Source organism: Crotalus tigris, unplaced genomic scaffold, assembly GCF_016545835.1.
Source record: "Crotalus tigris isolate CLP2741 ecotype Arizona unplaced genomic scaffold, ASM1654583v1 scf7180000017804.1919176, whole genome shotgun sequence".
NCBI classification, from domain to species: domain Eukaryota; kingdom Metazoa; phylum Chordata; class Lepidosauria; order Squamata; family Viperidae; genus Crotalus; species Crotalus tigris.
Window position 1 is genome coordinate 162,505 of NW_024096647.1, and position 23,909 is coordinate 186,413.

General features: G+C 36.9%; 1 protein-coding gene across 4 annotated transcripts in view; it reads right to left on the minus strand.

Annotated features, from left to right (window-relative positions):
* EPHA7 (EPH receptor A7) overlaps positions 1 to 23,909 on the minus strand; it is a 194,805-nt gene that overhangs the window by 26,524 nt on the left and 144,372 nt on the right. For 2 of the 4 annotated variants that reach the window (XM_039342702.1, XM_039342699.1), the window contains 7 exons: positions 21,514 to 21,622; positions 20,813 to 20,868; positions 13,451 to 13,576; positions 5,663 to 5,848; positions 5,029 to 5,090; positions 3,078 to 3,287; positions 1,529 to 1,678 (listed from right to left, as the gene is read on the minus strand). In XM_039342702.1, the coding sequence (XP_039198636.1) occupies positions 1,529 to 1,678; positions 3,078 to 3,287; positions 5,029 to 5,090; positions 5,663 to 5,848; positions 13,451 to 13,576; positions 20,813 to 20,868; positions 21,514 to 21,622 (899 nt within the window). Of the gene's footprint in view, positions 1 to 1,528; positions 1,679 to 3,077; positions 3,288 to 5,028; positions 5,091 to 5,662; positions 5,849 to 13,450; positions 13,577 to 18,052; positions 20,165 to 20,812; positions 20,869 to 21,513; positions 21,623 to 23,909 lie in introns of those variants that run through there. The other 2 variants (XM_039342701.1, XM_039342703.1) reach the window with 2 other exon arrangements.

Genomic DNA, 23,909 nt, shown 5'->3' on the forward strand with positions numbered 1-23,909 from the left:
TATATATATATATATATATATATATATATATATATATATATATATATGTTAGCTTTCTACAAATCCTTCATGAATCTTATTTGCTGATAAAAAACTACAAACTATTTGCTGATAAAAAACTACAAACTATTTTGTAGTTTAGATTTGCTGATAAAAAACTACAAACTATTTTGTAGTTTAGAAGTTTTACTGATCTTGACTGTAAAGTCAGGCACTATTATGCTTAAAGTTTTGATAAGATCAAGGACTCTTTCTTTCCTGCATATAAGTCTACTTTGTATAAGGAGTAAACATCTTCAAAAACATTAATCGAAGGAGTTCACATCCATAGAAAAGGACCAACAAATTCTTTTAAAAGACCTATATTGGATCCTATGAAAATAACTTCTAATCTACACCTGCATAAACAAGCCGGAGGCTAAGATTTAGGGTGTGGAGTTAACTACGTGTTTTATAAAGAAAAAAATATGACAATTTCAACCCTATGACTAAAGATAGTAAGAAGGTGTATACTAGGTTATCTTATTTCAGAATATTTCTTCTTCTATTTATAAAAGGATTATATTATTTTGTTTGAAGGTAATGGAAAGACAGCTGCAATAAATTATAGAACACAAATGTGAGAGATGAAAGATTATTCATTTCTCCTTTCCTCTCTTGTAATTTTTAGATACCTTTATTATTTCATTTATTTATTTTCAGTATTATTTACTGAATTTGGCTGCTTCTCTATGTTGGTGATCCAAATATAAAAATATTTCCGTATATGTCTAAGAAAATCCTCACAACCAGCTTTAAAGAAAGAAGCACTTATAAGAAATTGATTTGTGGGATCTCTTGTGTCCAGGTAACCTACTAATCAATTTCTGGATTAACTTGTTTATCAAACTGTAATTTGTTTTTGGATTTCTAATTCTTTGAATTTTGTAATATAACTATTGGATCAGAAATACTGAAATATAAGTATAGGTGGAGACTAAAAAAATAGAAAGATATCCTCTGAGGAAAAAGAATGTTCATAAACTTGTATTTCAATACCCTGTTTCATAAAGATTTTAGTTGCATGTAGAATATAATATAGCAACTTTTGGGTATAAAGAATGTTCAAATGACACATAAAAAAATTCATTTTTCTTTCACGTGTTTTTAAGAGATAAAATAAAGTCTACAAATCATTTATGTTTGAACACCCTTGATACACCTTTTGTTTTCTATCTGTCCTTTTAAAAATTATTTAATTATTATGTACCATAGCCAGTAACTAAACAATCATAAACAAAATACCTAGGTACTGTAATTGTAGTACTATGTTGGCTGAATGATCACAAAGTTTGCATAAGGCTAACTTTAAGAATAGGGAAAATAAATGTAACTTATAAATTAAGTTATTCATAAAATATATGTGGCTATTACTTTAAAGCTTCTTATGTGCTCCTGGGAGTAAAATATCCTGGCCATTTTGCTTGTAAGTTTGACTTTTCCAATTATATCATATTATAAGCAGTATAATTATATTTTGGCAACTTACATCTTGATTTGACATGTCCCAGTAAGGCCTCTCTCCATAAGACATCACCTCCCACATGACTATTCCATAACTCCATACATCACTTGCTGATGTAAATTTCCGGTACTGTATGGCTTCTGGACCTGTCCATCTTACTGGAATTTTGCCACCCTATGGGAGAAGAAAGTTTCTGAAACAAGCTCACTGCATATAGCAATAGCACTTAGACATATATACTGTTTTACAGTGCTTTACATCCCTTTAAGCAGTTTAGAGAGTCAACATATTGCATCCAACAATCTGGGTCTTCATTTTACGGACTTTGAAAGGATGGAAGGCTGAGTCAACCTTGAGCCAGTGAGGGTTGAACTGCTGGCAATCAACAGAATTAGCCTGCAGTACTGCATTCTAACCACTGCACTACCACAGCTCAGTGGTGGCGCATATATATCCAAGCATGTCTGTTGGATAGTACATAGTATTTCAAACATTTTAGACACTATTACCATTGTCTCCTAATTAGATCAGAAGTAGATAAACCCAGCAACTATTGGCCATAACCTCTTACTTTTCCTTCCTGATATCCACCGCACCACTCAAGTCTTAGATTTTCCATTGATTAAGAAAGAATAGCAGCAAAGTTTCCCAATCTCACTTGATGATCAAAATTGTTCACCCTATTCCATATTATTGCTTCTCAAAACTTGCTTCGTTTTATAAATGAAAAAACAAAAAACTTTGGAGTTGTGTCGAAGAGAATGCAGGTTTCCGAAAAGCAAAACAACGCTGAAAAGAAGTAATCTCTTTGGCACCTTTATGATGGTTTATGAAAAGCCTTGTCATACTGCTTCTACAGCTTCCACTTCTGAGCATTTCAACTTATGCATTCTTATGCAACTTATGCAAACAGGACTCTAAATAATGGTCAGCTGCTTCCCCTATTACAAGAGTTCCCAAACAGTATTAAGGTAATTTAATTTTTTTTTGTTTAAAAAACCCCTACTATTTTAAAAACAATTAATCACATCATCATTACTAGTAGTCATAGTGTTGTGATACAATAAATTTAGTAACCAATTCTTTTGTTAATAAGATGACTTGTTAAGAGTTTAAGTCTAGGATAATGGTTAAGGATAGTTATATGAAGTTTCCCTCAATGGGAACTAATCTTTGGGAAATAAAAGATGTTTCAGTTAGAAAGCCACTGGTGTTTAGATGATACAAACATTTTCCAGAGGACAAAATGTCTGAATGAATAAACTGTTCCCCAAGAAATCAGAAAGGGGAAGGGAAAGCAGAAAGAACACTAGATGATCTACAACGTCTGGGGATATTTTGTGACTCAGTTTTATGTTCTACTTATAGCATAAGTGACGATGTAGTACGCAGTTTTTTATATGAGTATTTATTAAGTAAAATTTTTTTACAAAATCTGACAAAGCACAACCTCCCTTCCTAATAAATATCTGGTACATTCTCTTCCAAAGCAAACCCAACCTAATATCTTACTGTGTATGAAAATTAGAGTATATTGGAGTGGATTTTTTTTCCTTTTAAATGTACAACTCACAGTTGTGGTGTAGACAGCTTCAGGATCATCTTCTATAACTCTGGATAGACCAAAGTCCGATACTTTGCAAACAAGATTGCTATTGACCAGAATATTGCGTGCTGCTAGGTCCCTGTGTACGTATCCCATATCTGCCAAGTATCTCATTCCAGCAGCAATTCCTCTCAACATCCCAACCAGCTGAATTACTGTAAACTGCCCATCGTGTTTCTGAAATGAAGACGGAAAGAGAGATGCTGCTTAAAGTACCTGAGAGGAAAGAAAGTACACACGTTCAATCTCTACCTTTTAGAATCTAAATGCAGGATGGCATTCGGACAGGCGTACATAACTTTCTTTGGCTTGAGAGCTGATCTTTGAATATAAGTGATGTTGGAATCCATTCTAGGGGTGTTTTCAGGAACGAAATGTGTGCTTTTATGTTCTGAAAGCATGTGCGCAAATTCTTATTATGTAAGTATATGTGTGTGTGTGTGTGTGTGTATCACTGTATTCATTCATTCATTATTCATTCATTCATCCATCGTAGTACTGTTCAAATGTTTTAAAAATGGAGAAATACTACAATTCAAAAATATGATTCCATACATTGCAAGCATCATTTTTTGAAGGAAGTGGGCATGATGTTTGTTTAAATTATTTAATTTATGTTTAAATTATTAATTTAAGTTATTTAAATATTAAATTAATAATTTAAAATAATGAAGACATATGTCATTCTATAGCACAGTGGTCCCGAACCTTTATGGCACCAGGGCTGATTTTGTGGAAGACAATTTTTTCACAGACTGGGGGGGGGGGGAATAGTTTTGATTTTGCTTGCTTGCCTGCTGCTCACCTCCAACTGTGCGGCCCGGTTCCTAACAGCCCATGGACTGGTACCAGAACCCCTGCTATAGCATATGCATGTTTGTAGCTGTACATTATGACCTTTAGTATTTGGGGAAAATACAAATTTATACTAAAAATTATTCATGCATACACTCATTTGTGTAATCCTGCATAATTAATAATAACAATAATAAATCAGGGAGGTATAAATATAGCTAGATGAATCTGTATAAAGAACAAAATAAGCAGAGCAGAAAATTCCATCCTTTTAAATTCTTTTATCCCAAATGAGAAACTTTTAAATTTGCACAAATTATCAAAAACCTTACGTGTCTTCAATTTTCCACACTCAGCTAAAAAAAAAACCCAATCCCATATTTATAAACCAAACATATTTATTCACATAATAATACCTGAGCAGAATTGCTTTCTCAAGTTTTATTTCATGCTGTTGAATATTTTAATCAAAAGAACAAGCTAATCCCATGAAAAAGACACAATAAATCTAGCCTCTTAACACAAATAGAACATTCACACATGTACGCATATACATGCAAATCAGAAGCACAGATTATTGACAGAAAACCAATTGCCGAAAAGATTGGCAGTGAAATCAACACTGTATTTTAAAAGCCTTGAAATATATTTTGCTATTAATCTTATTCATATTCATTAATATTAATGAATGCTCCTAAGGGCCAAGTTAGAGTTTTATATGTTGTGTGCCACAAACAATAAACTCATGTAAAATAATGCTAATGTAGGGCTCTTAAAAAGTACTTCCATGATTTTTGAACTATTTCTGCATTAATTTAAAGACTGTCTTTTCTTCAATGGAGAAAAGCTATAACTGTGTTCCCACAACATGGCTCCAGGTCCTAGTCTGTGATGCTAACCAAAACCACTGTATCTATGCCATGTTGGATCACTTAGATGGCCAAAAATGTCGTTTGATCCTGTCTGGTCTTCTAATTTCTAATCTGATTTTACTAAGACCATTCAGAGATCTCTTAAAATTTAGTGTGTTCTCATTTTACATTGAAAATGTTTTATTATGTTAAATTGGTAGCATATATATTTTATTTTTGAAGTGCTATATATGTTTCCCTCAGGCACTCACCCTGAGAAATGCATCCAGTGCTCCATTCTCCATGTATTCTATTACAATCATTACTGGTTTTCCTAAAAGGAAGAAATAGAAAAAGGGAGGCATATTTGGTTTAAGGAAATTGTATCTGAACAGAATGTCCCCATTTTGATAAAACATGTTGTTTCTTTGAAAGATGAATAATGAGGCATGACTGCTCCTAATGCTTCCAAAATAGTTCCTGTGATCTACTAAGTCCTTAAATGTCTCTGTACAGAAAATGATCATGACTCAAAAAATCAAACCATACAAATCAAAATGTCAGTGTGTTCTTCTGTCTCCTGCTGTGTGAACTGAACTCTGGAAAAACGACACTTCATTTAATAAGAAAAGACATTGAGAATTTTATTTAATGCTAAATGTGACTAGGAAAAAAATTGCTACAAAGCATTGCCATTTTTTCTTCATGCAAAAATTTTAAGTTTTTTTTTCTCAAGCTGTAGGATACATTTAATATCGCTTCAGTTAGTCGTGCATAAAAAAGAGAAAAAAATCCATTACTTTATGTAGTACAATGATCTGATTTGAACCACGTACCATTGAAATTTTGTAACAATGAGGTACAATTTGGAAAGTTGTTCAAAAATCACAACTGATTGCAACTTACCTCTGGTAACAACTCCTTCCAAATGAACAACATTGGGGTGGTCAAACTGTCCCATGATGCTTGCCTCACAAAGAAAATCCCTTCTTTGTTTTTCAGTATAGCCCACTTTTAAGGTTTTAATGGCCACTGCAACATCTCTTTTGCCTGGAAGCTTTAGACGACCGCTGCATACTTCGCCAAACTCTCCTGAATTTAAAAAAAAAACACATTTATTTGCAATAGAATCATTTTAGTTCACACTGATAAGCGACAAGGCACAATGTTTCCATATATTGGAAAATGAAAATCAAACCAGTAAGAGGACAAAAGCTAATCCAAGCAAAGTCCAACACCTTACAAAATTGAAGCGTTTTAAACATCCTTTCAGTCACACTCTCCTGCTCCAGAGATTATGGGCACGAGCAAAAAGCCATAAAGGAACAACAATAGAAAATAAGAAATTAAGAAAAAACCCTCCAAGCTTTAAAAATTATCAGTTTTAAAATCCTCTTTTAAGCACTTAAGAATTCAATCACATTTTGTTCCCCCTTAGTTTCAGGAGAACTTTGGTGCAGGATCTGTTGAGATTCCTGTGTTAATCCAAAATGGTTTAAACCAGGGGTGTCAAACTCGCAATGTCATGTGACATGTTGTGACGTATCGTGACTTTTTCCACATTGCCAGAACTGGGGTGGGCGTGGTTTCGGCATGTTGCATCCGGCAGTTTGATACCCCTGGTTTAAACCTATTGCACCTGAGGAAATGGATATATATGACTCGGCCATGACTATGAGTTTGGCCAAGCTGCTCCTTAGGTTGCCCGTCTTGGCTAACTAACCAAGGCTGCTGAGGTGATAATGTGTGTATTGCATACATGGGTTTTTGCAGTGGTGAAGTTTTCCTTGAGATGGGGGGCTTTCCTCTACCTCTTAAGAAGGTGTTGGTTCATCTTGTCCTCAAAAAGTCATTGCTGTATACCACCATACTGGGCAATTTAAATCCAGTGTTTAATTTCCCTTTTTTAGGGAAGATTATTAAGACTGTGCAGTTTTAATGGATTCTTAATGAGCTAGATTTCATTAACTAGTGAAAATTCAGGCCTGGGTATGTGACGGAGATGGCACTGGTTAGTGCATCCATGCTTACTCTACTTGATGTTTCTGTAGCCTTCAATACCATTGACCATGGTATCCTTCTGGATTGGTTCCATGGAGTGAGAGTGGGAAGTATTGTATTGTGCTGTTTTCTTGTCAGTACCAGTTCGTGTTGATTGGGAGAAAGAGATTCCACCCTTGACCCTTACTATGCAGAGTTCTGCAAGGCTTGGTATTCTACATGAAACTGTTGGGTGAGAACATCCACCTCCATGGAATGAGGATCATTAATATGCTAATGATATTTAATTGTACGTATCTACCCCTGATGCTGTTAATATTCAGTCTCGATGCCTAGAGGCTATGAGGGTCTAGCTGGAGAACAACAGACTACCTGGATTTAGAACCTTACCACATTTGATACTGAACAGGTGGCTTTGCCCCAGGGAGAACTGGTATGTAACTTAAAGGTCCTTCTGGACCAACAACTCATGCTTGTGGCTAGGATGGCCTCTGCACATCTTCAACTGTACACCAGTTGCATCTATTCCTGAATTGATAGGCTCTGCTTAGTTACTCATGTGCTGCTCATGTCCTGAATAGACCATTATAATGCACTCTACCCATGGCTGCCCTTGATGAGTATTCAGAAATTTCAACTGGTACAGAATGCAGCAGCACAGCAATTATGGATACTCCTAGGGTGGCACACATTTCACTTCTGTTCAATTAGCTGTATTGGTTGTCAAATTGCTTTCAAATCCAATTCAAGGTGCTGCTTTTGACATTTAAAATCCTACACGAAATGGGGTCAGGATATTTTGTGTGTACATATATGTATATATGTGTGTGTGTGTGTGTGTGTGTGTATACTGCTCAAAAAAATAAAGGAAACACAAATGTATAGGTTCCTATACGTTTGTGTTCCCTTTATTTTTGTGAGCAGTATATATATGTTTGTGTGTGTGTGTGTGTGTGTGTGTGTGTGTGTGTGTGTATCTATCTATGTATGTACATATGTATAAATATATAAAACACTTCCATGTCAGATTCATGGTTTTTATGGTTATTTTAAGATGTATTTTTATTGTTTTGTTTTTACTCTGTATCACCCAGAATCACATTCATGAAATGGGAGGCTACATAAAGTTAATAAAATAAAGGGCTAAGTCTTTGTTTATCTGTTGAAAAAATTTTGGGGGCCTAAAAAATTATTCCAGAAAAACACATTTTACATATCAAAAACATTAATGTAATTCTAAAATCTACTATTAGTAGATTTCTAACCTTGCCTGGCGTAGCTCCCATTTATCATAAGAGCCACACCAAACTTTTTCTGTCCAAAGGGATCTCCCTTCTTTTCTTCTATTGGCTGTCAGGGATCAGGTATATACTTTTTGGTAGATAATGCTGGCTTGTTCTTAAAAGGGCTGGCTGCTTCCACTACACTTGATCTGTCAATGAGGAGGAACCCAGAACATTCTTGATGGATGGATCAAAGAGAACAACTAATTCTTATTGGAGGAAAAAGGTAGCCTGGACCATAAGGCTTTATAGGTAGTCTGGACTATAAGGCTTTACAATCAGCACTTTGATTCCTGAATTTACCAAGAAAAGCTGACAACCATTGCAGCATCAATAGTATTGATGTAGTATCTCTGTTATAACTTGGTAAAGTTTCTGAATAGTCTTCAAGGCAATCTTAACTAAAGTTTATGTAGCAGTTCAAAGAAGTAAGAATTTAAATATTGGCTTCCTGTTCTAAAAAGGGCTCAAACCTGTACACTAGTCAAAGCCTGTGCCTCCGTATATTATTCCAGCAGGTGCCCGAGACGATACCCAAATTATAAACCTGCTTCATCAAGGAGACTGCAACTCCATCTAAAATTAGCATAGAGACTAAGACAAAATCAGCAGCAACTTGGTCTTGCTAGGATTTAATTTCAGCCTTTTATCAAATCCAAATAAAGAAGTATTTTTAAACATCATCCTTAATTACAGAAGCCCACCGAAAGAAAGGCATACAAAAATATTCAGTTCTGTAAGTTCGGGCTCCCAGTGTTCAATAGTTTAGCTTAGTCTTCAGCAACCCAAAAATTACAAAAAAACCATATGCCACCAACAGAAAAAGCAGTACACTAGAGATTGCCTATTATACATAGGCACTGCTGTCTACCATAAACTTGTCAGCAGAAAATTACAGTGCAGTCATCAAAATCAAACATGCACATCAACCACCGAAAGACTAAGAGCTTTTATTCCATGGACAATTGCACTAGAATAACAGAGGAAAGTGCAGAAATTTCAGTGCCACTCATCGCAGAGAAGTTCTCTACTTTTAAATTTTATGAATGATATGGACAGCCATTCTTGATTATCAATCTAGGGTATTTGGAGTATTTCCCTCTTAATATTCTTTGGTGAATACGGCTCCTGAGTTAAGCTATAAAGAAAATCATTTTAAATACTTATGCTACTGGCACTTTTCAATTTGCAACTCTGGACAAAATAAAGAGATATTTATTTGTATGTCAGTCCTTTGAGGTGGGCAAAGTCAAAAAACAGATTCCACAAATCTGACTGGAATATACTTTACACATATAAGTAGGTTATAGAAACAGAATCTTGAATGTCTGATGGAGTTTTCTCTTCTTTGCTTTCTCCCTCTTTTATTCCAGTCAATTAGAGGGAGTCACTTTGAGCTTCTTTCTTAAGCTTTCTGTTTCCTGGGCTTAACACATGTTTATTCAACTGGGATCTGTATTTAGTGTCTCCAAAGTCATCTCTGTGACTTTCTACAATATATGTGGATTTGGAGATTCTAAAAAGCTGCCCTGTGTATCTGCCAAGGGTGAAAAAAAAATAAAATCAATGTTTCCCAGGAATCCAGTTTTCCCAGAAGTAGTCATCTTACTAGAGAACCATCTTACACAACAGTTTGCATAGAGGATCCATTTCCCATGGTTAATACTCTCAATCTTACACGGGAAAAGACCCGAATACACCAAGACCTGCATAGCTATATATATGTATGTATGTATGTATGTATGTATGTATGTATGTATGTATGTATGTATTTTTATATTTGAAGAATAAAAGACGATCACCAGGAAGTAAAAACAATGAAGTTATTTAATAAATAACCGAGCTTTCGATGGCTATACTACTGCCATCATCATCAGGGTGTAAAAGCCAGGGGGTGGGGAAGTTCGCTTATGAGCGCAGCCGCACCCGCATTCGGCTCATCAACCTCGTGACGAGTCCCGGCCGGCTGATCCTTGCATCACTCATGGTATCCTGCGGTTCATCTTTGCATTTCACGCCCGTATGGCCAACTCCTTTCTTATTGTTCACGTTTCTTAAATCGGGGGGAGAGCATTCCGTGTCATCTTGCACTGAGGTAACCTGCATGTTGTTAGATCGATCATCCAGCAGGGCCTCAGGTCTGGCCGCCTCTCTTTTCCGCATTTGTCGTACTGTTCTCTGGGGGCGCATGGCCACACCAGCATCCTCATTCTCACTCCCTCCCGCAACCCTCAATGTGCCACATAACTGTGTGTGGGATGTGCGATGTTTCATAGCAGTCAATGTCTGTATGGGTTTGGCATCCGAATAGTGTGTAACGCTCTCTCCCGGAGCTTCAAGTCTGATTGTCACACTTTCACTTCCCTGCATTCGTCGTGCTGCCTTCCGGGAGCACGTAACCACGCCCTAAATGGGGCGGCTGCGACCATTGCATATTCCGGGAGCATCAACATTCCAACGAGTGTCCAAACAGGTCATAACAGGGACATCCTCAGGAGCGTAGGAGACGATATGATCGTAAGGGGAACAGTCCTGTTTCGTACTGGGAAGAGTACATACCATATGTGGTTCTGAAGATTGAGCACGATGTTGGGAAGGAATATCCGGAGTATTTAGGACATCTGGCGGTGGGCTACTGCTGTCAATGAGTTCTTTGATTCGTGACGGGTATATGTGGGAATTATTAATCAAGGGGGCTTTAAGTTGTAAGGCTCCCCTCGCCCCATTGCCAATCCCTTCAGATGAAGATTCGAGGTCATTAACACTAGCGGGCTTCCTCCGTAAGCAGGTGCGTATCTCCCATGCCCTCATGGTCTGATATACCAGGCGTAATTCCACACATCGGTTGATAGACCTATTATCTGAAAACCAGGCCTCCTTAAGTAGTCTACCACTTTTGGAGGCATCACTGGAAACAACCTGCACTCCGTCAAAATCGAATCTATGCCCAAGCTCCATCATATGAGTTAGAATCTGGGAATAATGTTCCCCTCTCCGTATTGCCAGCTTATGTTCCTGTATCCTTGTCCTAACTCTTTTTGAGGTTTCTCCCACGTAATTGCTTGGGCAATCAGTACAACGGATCTTATAGACCAACCCAGATTTTTCAGCAACGGGGAGTGGATCTTTCAACCTCATGATACAGGAACGCAACGTTCGATCAGGTCTGTGTGCAACCCTTACCCTGTAGGGTGCCAATAGCCTGGCTGTAGCCTCAGAAACGTTGCTAACATAAGGGAGGGTGATACGAGTTGTCTGTGAAAGTGGTACCCCAGTAGATGGATTCTGGAGTGGCTTGGATATAGCACCATGGCATCTAATAAATTTCGTAGGGTACCCATTATGCCTACAGGTGTGAAAGAGATATTTCCTTTCTTCAGCTTTAACCTTGGCCGTACTGCAGTGTGAGTCAGCTCTTTTAAAAAGCGTTCTAAGACAGCCGACCTTGCGGGCCACCGGGTGATTGCTGTTGAAATGCAAAATCCTGTCGGTGTGTGTGGGCTTGCGGTGGACCTTGGTAATAAGGGTCCCATCCAGCTGGGGGTGGACCAAAACATCGAGGAATGCCAGCCTGCCTTGATGTTCCTCCTCCTCCGTAAACTGCAAGTCCGCGCACACCGAGTTAAGTATGCCCACAAAGTCAGCCTTATGACTCCTTTTGATGACAACAAAGGTGTCATCAACGTAGCAGGCCCAGAATTTAGGACAATACTGGGCCATCGCTACGTTCCACCTGCTGCAATGCAGCCTCAGCAATAACGCTGGAGATGGGTGATCCCATGAGGGTACCCTTTATTTGCTCATAGGTGTTGCCCTGAAATGTAAAGTAAGTCTTGAGGCAAAGACTCAAGAGGTCCATGAGATCTTCAGGGCGGAGAGAATCCTGGTGGCGTCCTGGGCCCTTGTGACTCAAAAGGTCTTTAATGGTTGCAAGAGCTAGGTCCTGTGGGATAGAGGTGAAGAGGGAGATGACATCAAAAGATACCATCACCTCGTCATCCTCTATCCTTAAGGTCTTAATCACCCCCTGGCTTTTACACCCTGACGAGGATGGCAGTAGTATAGCCATCAAAAGCTCGGTTATTTATTAAATAACTTCATTGTTTTTATTTCCTGGTGATCGTCTTTTATTCTTCAAACATGTATGTACCCAGGAATCGACGTTCTTCGATTTTTAGTTTAATTAATTATATATATATATGTGTGTGTGTGTGTGTGTGTGTATCCTTAATAGTATTAAAAACACGAATCCTGGGTATATACATAATGTGAAGTACAATAAGGTATCACTAGGATAAAATCATAAACATAAATGTTTAATATACAAAACCAAGCTTTCGGCGGCCACACTACCAGCAGCCGGCCACATAAAAACAGACTCCCGGATCCAGCATTTTATACCCTGACAATGTCGGTAGTGTGGCCAACGAAAGCTTGGTTTTGTATATTAAACATTTATGTTTATGATTTTATCCTAGTGATCACCTTATTGTACTTCACATTATATATATATGTATGTGTCTGTCTGTCTGTCTGTCTCTGTGCATGTGTATAAAACCGAAGTGACTGGAAATTACTTCTATGTAAATATTCATAAGATTGATTTTTCTTTCGTATATTCTTTTTAACAAAATCATTTTCTTCCTTAAAAATTATGTATACAATATAGTACTTGTCACACTCCTGGCAATGGTGATCTTAAAAAAAAAGGTCTTTAAAGATATACCATAAAACAACAGGAAATCAAAGGATGTTTCCTCCAGGAGACTTAGGCATTTGACATCTTTCTTGCCTATGGATACTTAATTTCACTACATGAACTAGTGCAATGAAAGTGTCACATCTCTTATTAATGCAAACAAATGGAAACAGGTTTTCAGAGCATGGAATGTAGAAAAAGGAAAGAAAGCAATGTAATGATAGCACAATTACCATCACCCATAAGAGCCAAGACAAGAACTTCAATGAAATGTGTTAGGAATGGCATCAAAAATAGTCCCTGAAGAAAAAACTGGCTCTATAAACCAACTCCTAGTTGGACAAATATGATCTAACTTCAGAGAAATATCCTTTATATGCACATAGATTCCATTTATAATTTAATGAAAGCTTTTGGTGAAATGTATAAGGAATCTGCATTTGAACTCAAGTGCAATTTCTTCTTGAAATAATGTATAAACCAAAACAAATTATTTGAATTATAATATACAACGGTATTTTTTTTTCCTAAATAAAAACCAATGTTTGGGACCACCAGGTTTTTTTACATATTTGGTTTACATCCGTTGCCTCTAATTACCTTGATATCAGCAAAGCTTCATAACTAAATATAACTATTTGCTTGTCACCATGAAATGTGAGTTTCGATTTGACTAAACATAAGAATCATATATGAAGCCAGTCACCTTACCTGAACCAATCACACGCTCTATTTTAATACAGGACGCATCTAACTCCTTGGCGAATTGATGGACTGCTCTATTGGGATCCTCGTAGGTTTCAGGGTCAATGTAGGTTTTGGTGCCTGGAAATTTAACTGTAATGATGTAAGAAAGCATGACTGTGATGAAGCAAACCATTTATGTTGCATCCAACCCCGAGATTTAATTACATAAAATATTCCTTAGAACTGGGAAGCTTTTGTTAAACCAAGTGTGCTTCCACATGAGGGAATTCTAGCTGAAACAATCAAACATTGTGTTAGGAATGGCATTGTAAAGACATTCTGATTTTTCTTTTTAACAGATTTTCTACTCTAATTATATTTACAATATAAATGTGGTATAAATATATTTTATAAATGGAATTTCTTTTTCATCTGGATCTCTTGTAAGCACACAAGGAGGAAGCAGGGTGATTGCATTAGAAAATATTTGGTATACAAGGTAATCAAGTATTTTCCCAGAAACACTCAGATTTGCTTATGTTTATGGCCAGCAGTTTTACAGGGTGATCAAATGGAAGACAGATTAATAAATAAGACCTCAGTTTCTTTTTCCCCTCAGTATAGGCAACTATGCCAGGCATTATTCAAACTGTACTTGTATTTTTTGAGTTAGCAACTGGAAGCACAAATTATATTTGGTCCTAACAAGCACTATAGTTAGTCTTTGACTTATGACTGGTCAATTAATGACTGTTCAAACATATGACAAATCTCTACAGAGCTACTTACAACCTGTTTTTGAAGTTATGTCAGCTGTTCCTCCCCCACCCTGTTATCTCAACTTGCTCATCCTAACACCCATTTGCAGCATGATTTGTGACATTGTTTGTTGGTTTCTGGTATTTACTTCCAATTTCTGGCAAAAAATGCCTATGGAGAAAACAGATTTGCTTAAAGACCACGGCATTCACTTAATTTATTTATTTATTTATTTTCAAATATTTATATGCCGCCCAATCCCAAAGGACTCAGGGCGGCGTACAAAGTTAAAACAATCATAAAACAATAAAATAATACAGTCATACCGCGAGTCCGATCATATCCCGGCCCCCCGGGGACATCAGCCCCAGGCCTGCCGGAACAGGAGAGTTTTAACGGCTTTCTTAAAGGCCGGCAGGGTGGGAGTAGTTCGAACCTCGGGGGGAAGTTGATTCCACCAGGTCGGAGCCACCACAGAAAAGGCCCTTCCCCGAGGGCCCGCCAGCCGACATTGTCTGGCCGACGGGACCTGAAGGAGGCCCAATCTATGGGACCTCACCGGTCTCTGGGAGCTGTGTGGCAGAATGCGGTCCTGTAAGTAACCTGGCCCTATGCCATGAAGGGCTTTGAAGGTGATAACCAACACCTTGAATTGCATCCGGAGACCCACAGGAAGCCAGTGCAGCTCGCGGAGGATAGTGACACGTGGGCGTACCTTGGCGCGCCCACAATCGCTCTCGCGGCTGCGTTCTGAACCAACTGAAGCCTCCGAACACTCTTCAAGGGTAGCCCCATGTAGAGCGCGTTACAGTAATCCAGTCTTGAGGTGACAAGGGCATGAGTGACTGTGAGTAAAGCCTCCCGGTCCAAATAAGGCCGCAACTGGTGCACTAGGCGAACCTGTGCAAAGGTCCCCCTGGCCACAGCCGATAGATGTTGTTCCAGATTTAGCTGTGAGTCCAGGAGGACACCCAAGTTGCGTGCCTGCACTGAGGGAGGTAAATTTGCCCCCCCCAGGACTAAAGATGGACCATCCAGTTGGCCTTTGGGAGGCAAGACCCAGAGCCACTCGGTCTTGTCAGGGTTGAGTCTAAGCCTGTTCACCCCCATCCAGACCCTCACATCTTCCAGGCACCGGCACATCACGTCGACTGCTTCACTGAAAGGACACGGGGTGGAGATATATAATTGGGTATCATCCGCGTACTGATGATACCTCACCCCTAATGTTGAAAGTTGAGGACCACCTGTAATTTATACTTTTCAATGATACTATAGTCCAAACAATGTTAATCATATTTTATTATATAAAAGTTATACCATATAAGTCCATATATCTGCATTCTGGAATATATGTATGTATTTCTGAGTTCAGTGTCATTATGAAGAATTTGGCCTTTGTTCTGACAGTTGATTTAAACCTGTTGCTCAAGGATGAATATGAAACAGACTGATCAGCATTATCAAAAGTTTGTCATCCCCAAAACTGCATATTCAATCTGGCCGAAAGGGAATGAACTTTGTTTTTCAGAAAACATCTTTTGTTGAAACACTACCGTTTCAAGGGAGGGAGGGGCAAGGAATGAGAAAAAAATAATAATGTTCTGCTTTGGTTAAAAAAAATAATGGAGTGGGAAATGACAATAAAAGTGAAGACTCCTAAGGAGAAATGTTTAGACATTGGTTTCAACACTTTCCAAAGTGCTATCAATGAAATGATCAGGCCCAACAGATCTACATATATCTTCTCAGCAACAAATCCCTTTGTGTGTAGTGAGATTTATTCCTTTGTAAATGAATTACAAACTGTAGCATTTGAGTTGTCAATTGTCATACCTGTTTCATATAAATACATAGAAATGCAATGCTAGTAATATAAATATTCTGCAAATATTCTGCAAATGTTAATTTTTCTGCATAGCATTTTTGACTAAGTGAAAACAATAATATGATCAGTACTAATGATAATGGCTCAATTTCTGGAATTGATAAGATAATCATTCTTATTTATGTTCCAAAGCAAAAAAGGCACAGCCTGAAAACAACAGGTTAACTATCTATATTATGCTTTCAGGCAAGGAGATGGAGAATGAACCTTCTCCTTGCACTTATAGTAAGGGCCTGACTTGGAGGTAACCTTGTGAATTTCAAATGGGTCTTTGATGGTACTTTATTCAAGCTGTCATAAAACACTTTGACATGCCAAAGCTCTTTTGGCATATCAACATGAAGTAATGTTGTTCAGATTCAGAGGCACTGCTAAAAGAAACAGAAAGGGTAAACAAAATGTAAATTGGTATTGCTTAACTGAAATTTTCTACCGTATCTTTCTATATACTTTAAAATGTAATATTTGAGATTATTGAAAAGTAAAAACTTTCAATAAAAACTGAGACAGAAGATTGGATATTCTGTCCAATCTTGTGCTTTGAGCTAGTTAAAGAGTTGCTATTATTGTTTACCATTAAAATTAATTCTAATTTCTTCAATATGTCAGCAAAGTGTCTGGATTGTACAGGAAAAAAAGGATGCAAAATTGAAATGACTACAGGTAGTCCTTGACTTATGATCACATTTAAGACTAGAATCTCAATTGCTTAGTGAAATGGTTGTTAAGCAAGACACTCACATGACTGCTTCAGTCAATGATCCCAAACCTGACATTCACAATTGCAGTCATTAGGCAAACTCCTGGATTGTTAAGTTGATGGATCAAAAGAGCTGCATACTAAGGAATTTAATTTCCACACAGAGATGAAATCCTCTTGGCAGCCTTTTCTCTCTCAAATATTCCTGCAGTTCACCAAAAAAATTTCCATTTCCCAATGCTCAGGGAGGCAAAATCTTTGATGAACCTGCATGGTGGAACTAAAATCTTTAGGATTTCAGATCCATTCCTGCAGCCCCACAAAGAGGTTCTATTCTCTTCAGTGAACAGAGGGAAAATCCTTCATGGAGCTTTAGGGATGGACCTGATATCTAAGGATTTCAATTTCATTTCTGGAGCTTTACAAAGGATTTATCTTTCTCTCTATGCATGGAAGGGAAATCCTGTCTGGTGGTTCAGGAAGCTTCAGCTCCCTTCCTGTAGCCCCACAAGGTATTTCAGTACTCCTCTGTCCCCTCTGCTTGGATCGTTCCCTGCTGGCTTCCAAACTGACTTTCTGGGAAAGGTGGCAGAGAAGACTGCAAATGCAGTCACGTGACTGTGGGACGCTTAACAACTAGTCATGAATGTGAGCTGTTTGCCCAAAATGCAGACATATGACTGTAGGGTGGGGTGGGGGTAGCAGCAGGACATTTTACAACAGCTTCAATTACTTTATGAGCCATAAAACATCCTTCCTGAAGCAACTTTGAGCAGTTGGTCATAGGTTGAGAACTACCTGTAGTGAATACAGCACACTATTTTTTCTTTCAAACAATGACCATATCAAATTAAAAACTAGGCTTTCTGTCTCAAGACACTGAAAAAAATATAATGAGATGAGAAAAGAAGAAAAACAGTAAGAATTTATGGTAGATAATCTGCTTTTAACTTCCCTTAATATTGGATAACTGAGCTTCTAGAAAGGAATATAATGAAGGAATACAATCTTATATTCAAAATTAGTTTCTGACAATTAAGACTAAGCTGTTAACCTATTTATAATTTCCCCCAAACATATCATTTTAAAAATTAGTGCATGCTGAGGAAAAATATTCTTTGGCTAGCACTTTCCCTTATAGACACATACACATGAAAGCCCTCCCTTCCCCTCCCCCCCCAAATTGATTGCACTTTCTTGTCAGATATTATTTGGAAGGCTTTTTTAAAAAAGCACTATTTTAAATATGTGAAGATTCTCACTTCAACTAAAACGAGACACTATTATTAAGCTTCTCACACTCTTAATATAGTTCCATCTCACCAGTGGGATATCTGCCATTGCATTATTTTTAAAATGAATGAGAACGTTGTAATACTGATCCTCTTTACTGTTTTCGGTTTCCTCAGTAAGGCTTGATTTAGACAGGATGTTTTCAACCTGTGCTCTGTGAAGAGTGAAACTCACTGTTTTCCTTCGCTAAGGGAAGGCTTCCATTAGAGATCAAGAAGGAGAATTTCAGTAATTCCCCCCTTTTTTCCCCTTGCAGCTGCTAGCTTCTTAAAAATCTACCTCCCATGCACAGTCATCAAAGGAGGGAAAGCAATAAAACACCATACATTGATTTTAATGCTGTCATATGAGCTGAACAAATACAGGCTGCTCTGATTTTCCGAAAAGAGGAAAAAGAAAATATAAACTCTGACTTAACATGGATCTGAATCTCCAGTTACTAAAAAACCAAATCCTTCAAAAAAAAAAAAAAAATGTAATTTGGAATATGTGGGGATCTGTACAAAGCACCTCTTTCCTAATTTTTATTAAGAAGCAAAGTGGGTTTATGTGAACACACATGTGGAAACAATTGGGAACCATTTCGGAAGCAATTGCTTAAGCTGAGAAAAGACGCACTGCTTTTACAGTGTGAACATAGTTGTTTCTTATATGCTCCTGTGCATTATGAAATCCTCCTTTGAAGAAACTGCACAGTCTATCCAGTGCTGAGCACCAAGGAAGTGCTATAGTAAAATTTCTATGGCTAGTAGTCTTAAACTAATCCTTTAGCTACTGAACTGTGTCTTTTTATTCAGTTCAGTAGCTTTTATTTAATATATGTATATTTTCCATTCATCATTTGATTGTTCAACAGACTTGCAAAAAAAGGGAGTAGAAAAAGTAGATAGATATTTTGACTATACAAATGGGCAAGTCTACACCAAATCATGAAACTTTAAAATAATTGTCAAGCAGGAGGACTTTTTATTCATTGTATGGACATGAATACCAGATATTAAGGTGTGATTAACATCATCATTAGTTATTAAATTTGAGGGGGAAAAGCTAAATCCAGGTAGTTTGGCAGAGTGAACATATAATCTGTATTATTAAATATATATAATTGTTATTTCTACCTTATTCTGAAATTCCAGTATTTTAACTAAAAATTTCCATTGATTTAAATAATTATCATCCTGCACATTCACAACTGTTCACTTGTTGATCTCCTAAGTGTGATGAGTGAGTCTGTTATTTCCACTTTTGCTCAGACACTTATTTTTCCAACTGTATTCTTCTGCATCACTTCACATGTAGAAAAATATTTTCATAAACTACTGAATGAACTATTATATATATTTCTCTTGGTATGCATATTTTCTATGTACTTTCTTAGCATCCACATTTGGTAAGCAATTTCCCCTAATATACAATTTTTGTCCTATATATTTCTACTCCATCTTTCTGCTTGTATAAGCATTTGCTGCAGCTCACAGTAAAATAGAATACAAAATATAAAACACAATAGAAATATTGATACAATGAAAATCAAACTCCAAATTTAAATAAATATTAATTTAATTTTATACTATCAAATATTTGTTTGGGTTCTGAGTAGCAAATTGACAAAATTTAGAAAATTTTGTAATCTGATCGATACATATTTAGATAGTAATTATTCCTATGGAAATGTTGAGGATTACAGAATTAATGAAATAAATATAATACACATATTAGTACACAAGATTACATTCACATCGACAATTACTGATATTGTCTTTAAACAATTCAAATATTCAATTCATATCTATATGCACAAATTAGTTGATACAGTTCACGGATAAGTTAAATCTTGATTGACTGGGCTATTTTCAACATAAAACACTTTCGCACTTCATGCTAGCTATTTAGTGAAAACAAATTTTGAAAGAAACATTATTATTATTTTCATCATATATATTCATCATTATTAGTTATTCAATTTGGGTACAACTGAGAAAATATATAAATGTCATAATCAAAAATTTATTGGGCCAACAATTATTCATTACATCAATCATCTTTGCTCCAGAAGAATGATTAAGAAACTATTGCATGTTCATCCAAAGTTTGTGAACTGGAAAGAAGCATATAGATAGTTCTCGCTTACTGACTGCCTTGATTAGCAACCGGTCATAGTTACATAATGGTGTAAAAAAAGTAGCTTTGTGATCAATCCTTGAATTTATGAAAATCACAAGATCCGGCAGTCACTGATTGCCAATCAGGCATTTTGCAACAGGTATGAATTCATGACCATCGCAGTGTCCTACGGTCACATGATCACTATTTATGTGCTTTGCAACTGGCTTTCAATAAGCAGAGTAAATAAAGGAAGACAAAGTAAAATCGTAAATTGTAGTCACATATGTTGCTCAACAACCATGGTGTTTTACTTAACAATTAAAGGGGGAAGTGAGTCATAAAGCCCATGGCAGTCATATGATTATTCGCTTAGCAACTGCGGTGCTTAGTGATGGAATTGCAGATCCTAGTTACAGTTGCTAAGTGGGGACTACCTGCATTAACAGAGCCCTGTAATAAAATTTATGATGTTACTTTGGAAGATTTTTTTTTAACTTTACATTTGCTGTTTACACAAATTTAAAATCTTTGTTCTCAGCAAAAATGTTCTTTTAACACTGTCACTGTTCTATTAGTGCCAGGACCAATCTACTGTAATTGGCCTGGAATCTCCTGGATGAAATAACAGCAAAGCACTTACAATGAAAGTAAAGTTCTTCATCTCCTTCTTGGTCAGCTTTGCTATAGCCACAGTGTCTAGGGGGAAAAAACATTTTTTTTAATTAAAACTGTGTCACACTTTAATGTATTAGAAGTAATAATATGAACATAATAGGAAATATAATTCTAGGTTTTGTACATGCTTAGTTTAAAGTATGTGTACTGTTACAGCTGATAGATTATGCATCAATAAGTATTCAATGATCACCAATGAATTATTGATATCCTGTAGTATACTGCTGTTTTTGCCCAAAGAACCCTTAGAAATTTACTGAAAGAGGCAAATGAAAATGGAGTGCAGATACATAGCTTTTAGGTCTTTTGTCATAAGCAGTTAGAAAACCAGTTCTAAAAGGTAGTAACTGTTCCTGGGATAAGGGCCTCTGTCCTTTAAGATAACTAAAATTGTTTTAAATACATATATCAAGATATATTTTGGTAACACATTTGTAAATAAGACTAGTAATATGGATGATGAACTGAATCAGATACTTCTATCAAAATGATACTGTGATATAAACTTTTTGTTCTTTTCAATCCCTAAAGTTGCTTACCCACTGGCAAGCAATAATCTCTACAGATGTATCTATATAAACTTGCTGTTTACCAATGATTAATGTGCATTTGAGTTTTTCCAATTCCTGTCTATCTATTAAGCATCTTAATATTTGAAAATAATACCTTCGCCCAATGATGAAGCCAAACACCATGAAAACCAGGATGATTGTGCCTGCCACAGCTACCACAGCTATTATGATTACAGGATTTTGTTCACTGGATACGGCAGTGGCTGTATCAGGAAAAGAAACAGGCAAAGATGAGAAGTAAAATTAAGATTATCTGTCTGTCTGTCTATCTATCTACCTATCTCATCAGTTCTTAGAAATTTCATTTTTTGTAAACTATTGCACAGAATGTGTATTCAGTATTTGTGAGCAAGAAACAAATTTACTTCTTTAGTCGGAGAAAGATACTTTGCCTCACAAGCAAAAACATTCAACACATTTAGATTTCTCATTACTTTAGCTTTATGTCAGGAAATGGGATCTGTTGCATTTCTGCCAGCCAACACAATTGTTTAAATTGACCTGCAAGTTTTGGTTGAAAAATATAGCAATCCTGGAATATAATTTAAAAAAGTAAATCTGCAGAAGCTTATAGACTAAATATGCAAATTTATGCTCCCTCTTAGAAACAGTGGTACCACCTGGATCGAAACCTTTGTCATAGGGTCTGGGTTCCACAGTTCCTGGAAACCCAAAATTAAGCACCATTTGATAAAAATAAAATTAAAGATATTCTGATTCTCTCATGCTTGGTGTGTGCATTCTTTCTCTATCTATCCCCACCAATGTTGTTTTCCCCTCAATTTAGCAAGCAGTAACATACTGAAAACATTTTGTTACTTTTTCTTGTGATGGTTAAAACAACATTGCTGTGTTGTGAAACAAAGCTTCAGTTGCATCATCAGCTTTATTTTTCAGTGGATCTCTGCACGGTCCTGCATGGGACTTCCTAAAAAGCTCTCTAGAGAATGAATGGAGATGAATGTTCTTTTGTTCTGCAGCTCCAGCTCTTAGGGGAAAAAATGGATTTTGGAAAGATGCTGGAAGAGCAGCTGTCAGGTGAGAAACAGAAATTCCTCAATAATGGAAAAACCAGGTCCTCTTGCAGTGTTTCTCAACCTTGACAATTTTAAGGCATGTGGACTTCAACTCCCAGAATTCCACAGCCAGCAATGCTGGCTGTGGAATTCTGGGAGTTGAAGTCCACATGCCTTAAAATTGTCAAGGTTGAGAAACACTGTAAGAGGTTAGGCATATAGGAATGATAATGGAATAAAGCAACAAAAGGGCTAGTTTCTTTTCACCCCTTTTTTTTTAGTTAAAACTTTTGGCCACACATTCTGATTTTTTGAAAGAAATTTTCTGCTTCCTCCCTTTTTTTCCATCAAGAAAGAATGAAGTCCTTTGTTTCTTGGAATATTTCTTCCTGTCCTCCTCACAGCAGATACACCACCTCCAGAAGTTCAGATGAATAATATCCGATACTCAAATGTCTTTCTCTCATATACAGTCTCCAATGTGTTTGCTGTAAATCTTGGCCTCATTTCATAAATTTTCCTCTCCATTGCCTCCACCCTTAATTTCTTAACCTGGGCAGATTACTGTTTCTCACATGCTGGAGAAGGCTGCCAAACACATTTCCCCTCTTTCAAATGAATGCTTCATTGCAAAACCAAACTAAGTCTAAACTCTTCCAAGAGTAAGGGGCCAGGAGAGGAGGAAGAGATTAAAGAGGGAGAAGAACATGAGGCCTAAGGTATACGTATGTTAAAGTACAGGTAGTCTTTGACTTATCACCATTCATTTAGTGACTGAGGTTACTATGGCACTGAAAAAGATGACATGATCAGTTTTTATATTTATGACTGTCCCCATGGTCATGTGATTAAAATTTGGATGCTTGGCAACTCGCATGTATTTGTGATGGTTGCAGTGGGGTTATGTGATTCCCTTGTGAAACCTTCTGACAAGCAAAGTCAATGGGGAAGCCAGATTCTCTTAACAACCTTGTTAATTAACTTAACAACTGCAGTGATTCACTTTACCACTGTGGCAAGAAAGATTGTAAAATGGGGGAAAACTCACTTAATAACTGTCTTGTTTAGCAACAAAAATTTGGGGCTCAATTTTGGTGGTAGGTAGAGGACCACCTGTAATAAGAATCAGTCTATAGTAACTGGGGTTGTAAATGAATTTGGAAGAGAATGCACTGAATTGAGATTTGTTTCAGGTCTCAGAAGTCATCTTGTTCAGTGGACAAAGACACAACCTAAGTGTAAAGCCCCCAAACAGACCTAGTTCTGGGTGGTATATAAATAAATGTCTTGTTTTTGTCATGAACATTGCACAATAAAGAATTCTAAAGGAATAATGTGTAGCAGAACTTTACATTTACGCTTGTATATAATGTCTATCTCTGTATATCTATAAATGATAACGTTTGCTATTCCTTACTTCCATTCTTGCTAGGATCCACAGTGAATTAAATAAATTTAACAGTATGTTTGAAAT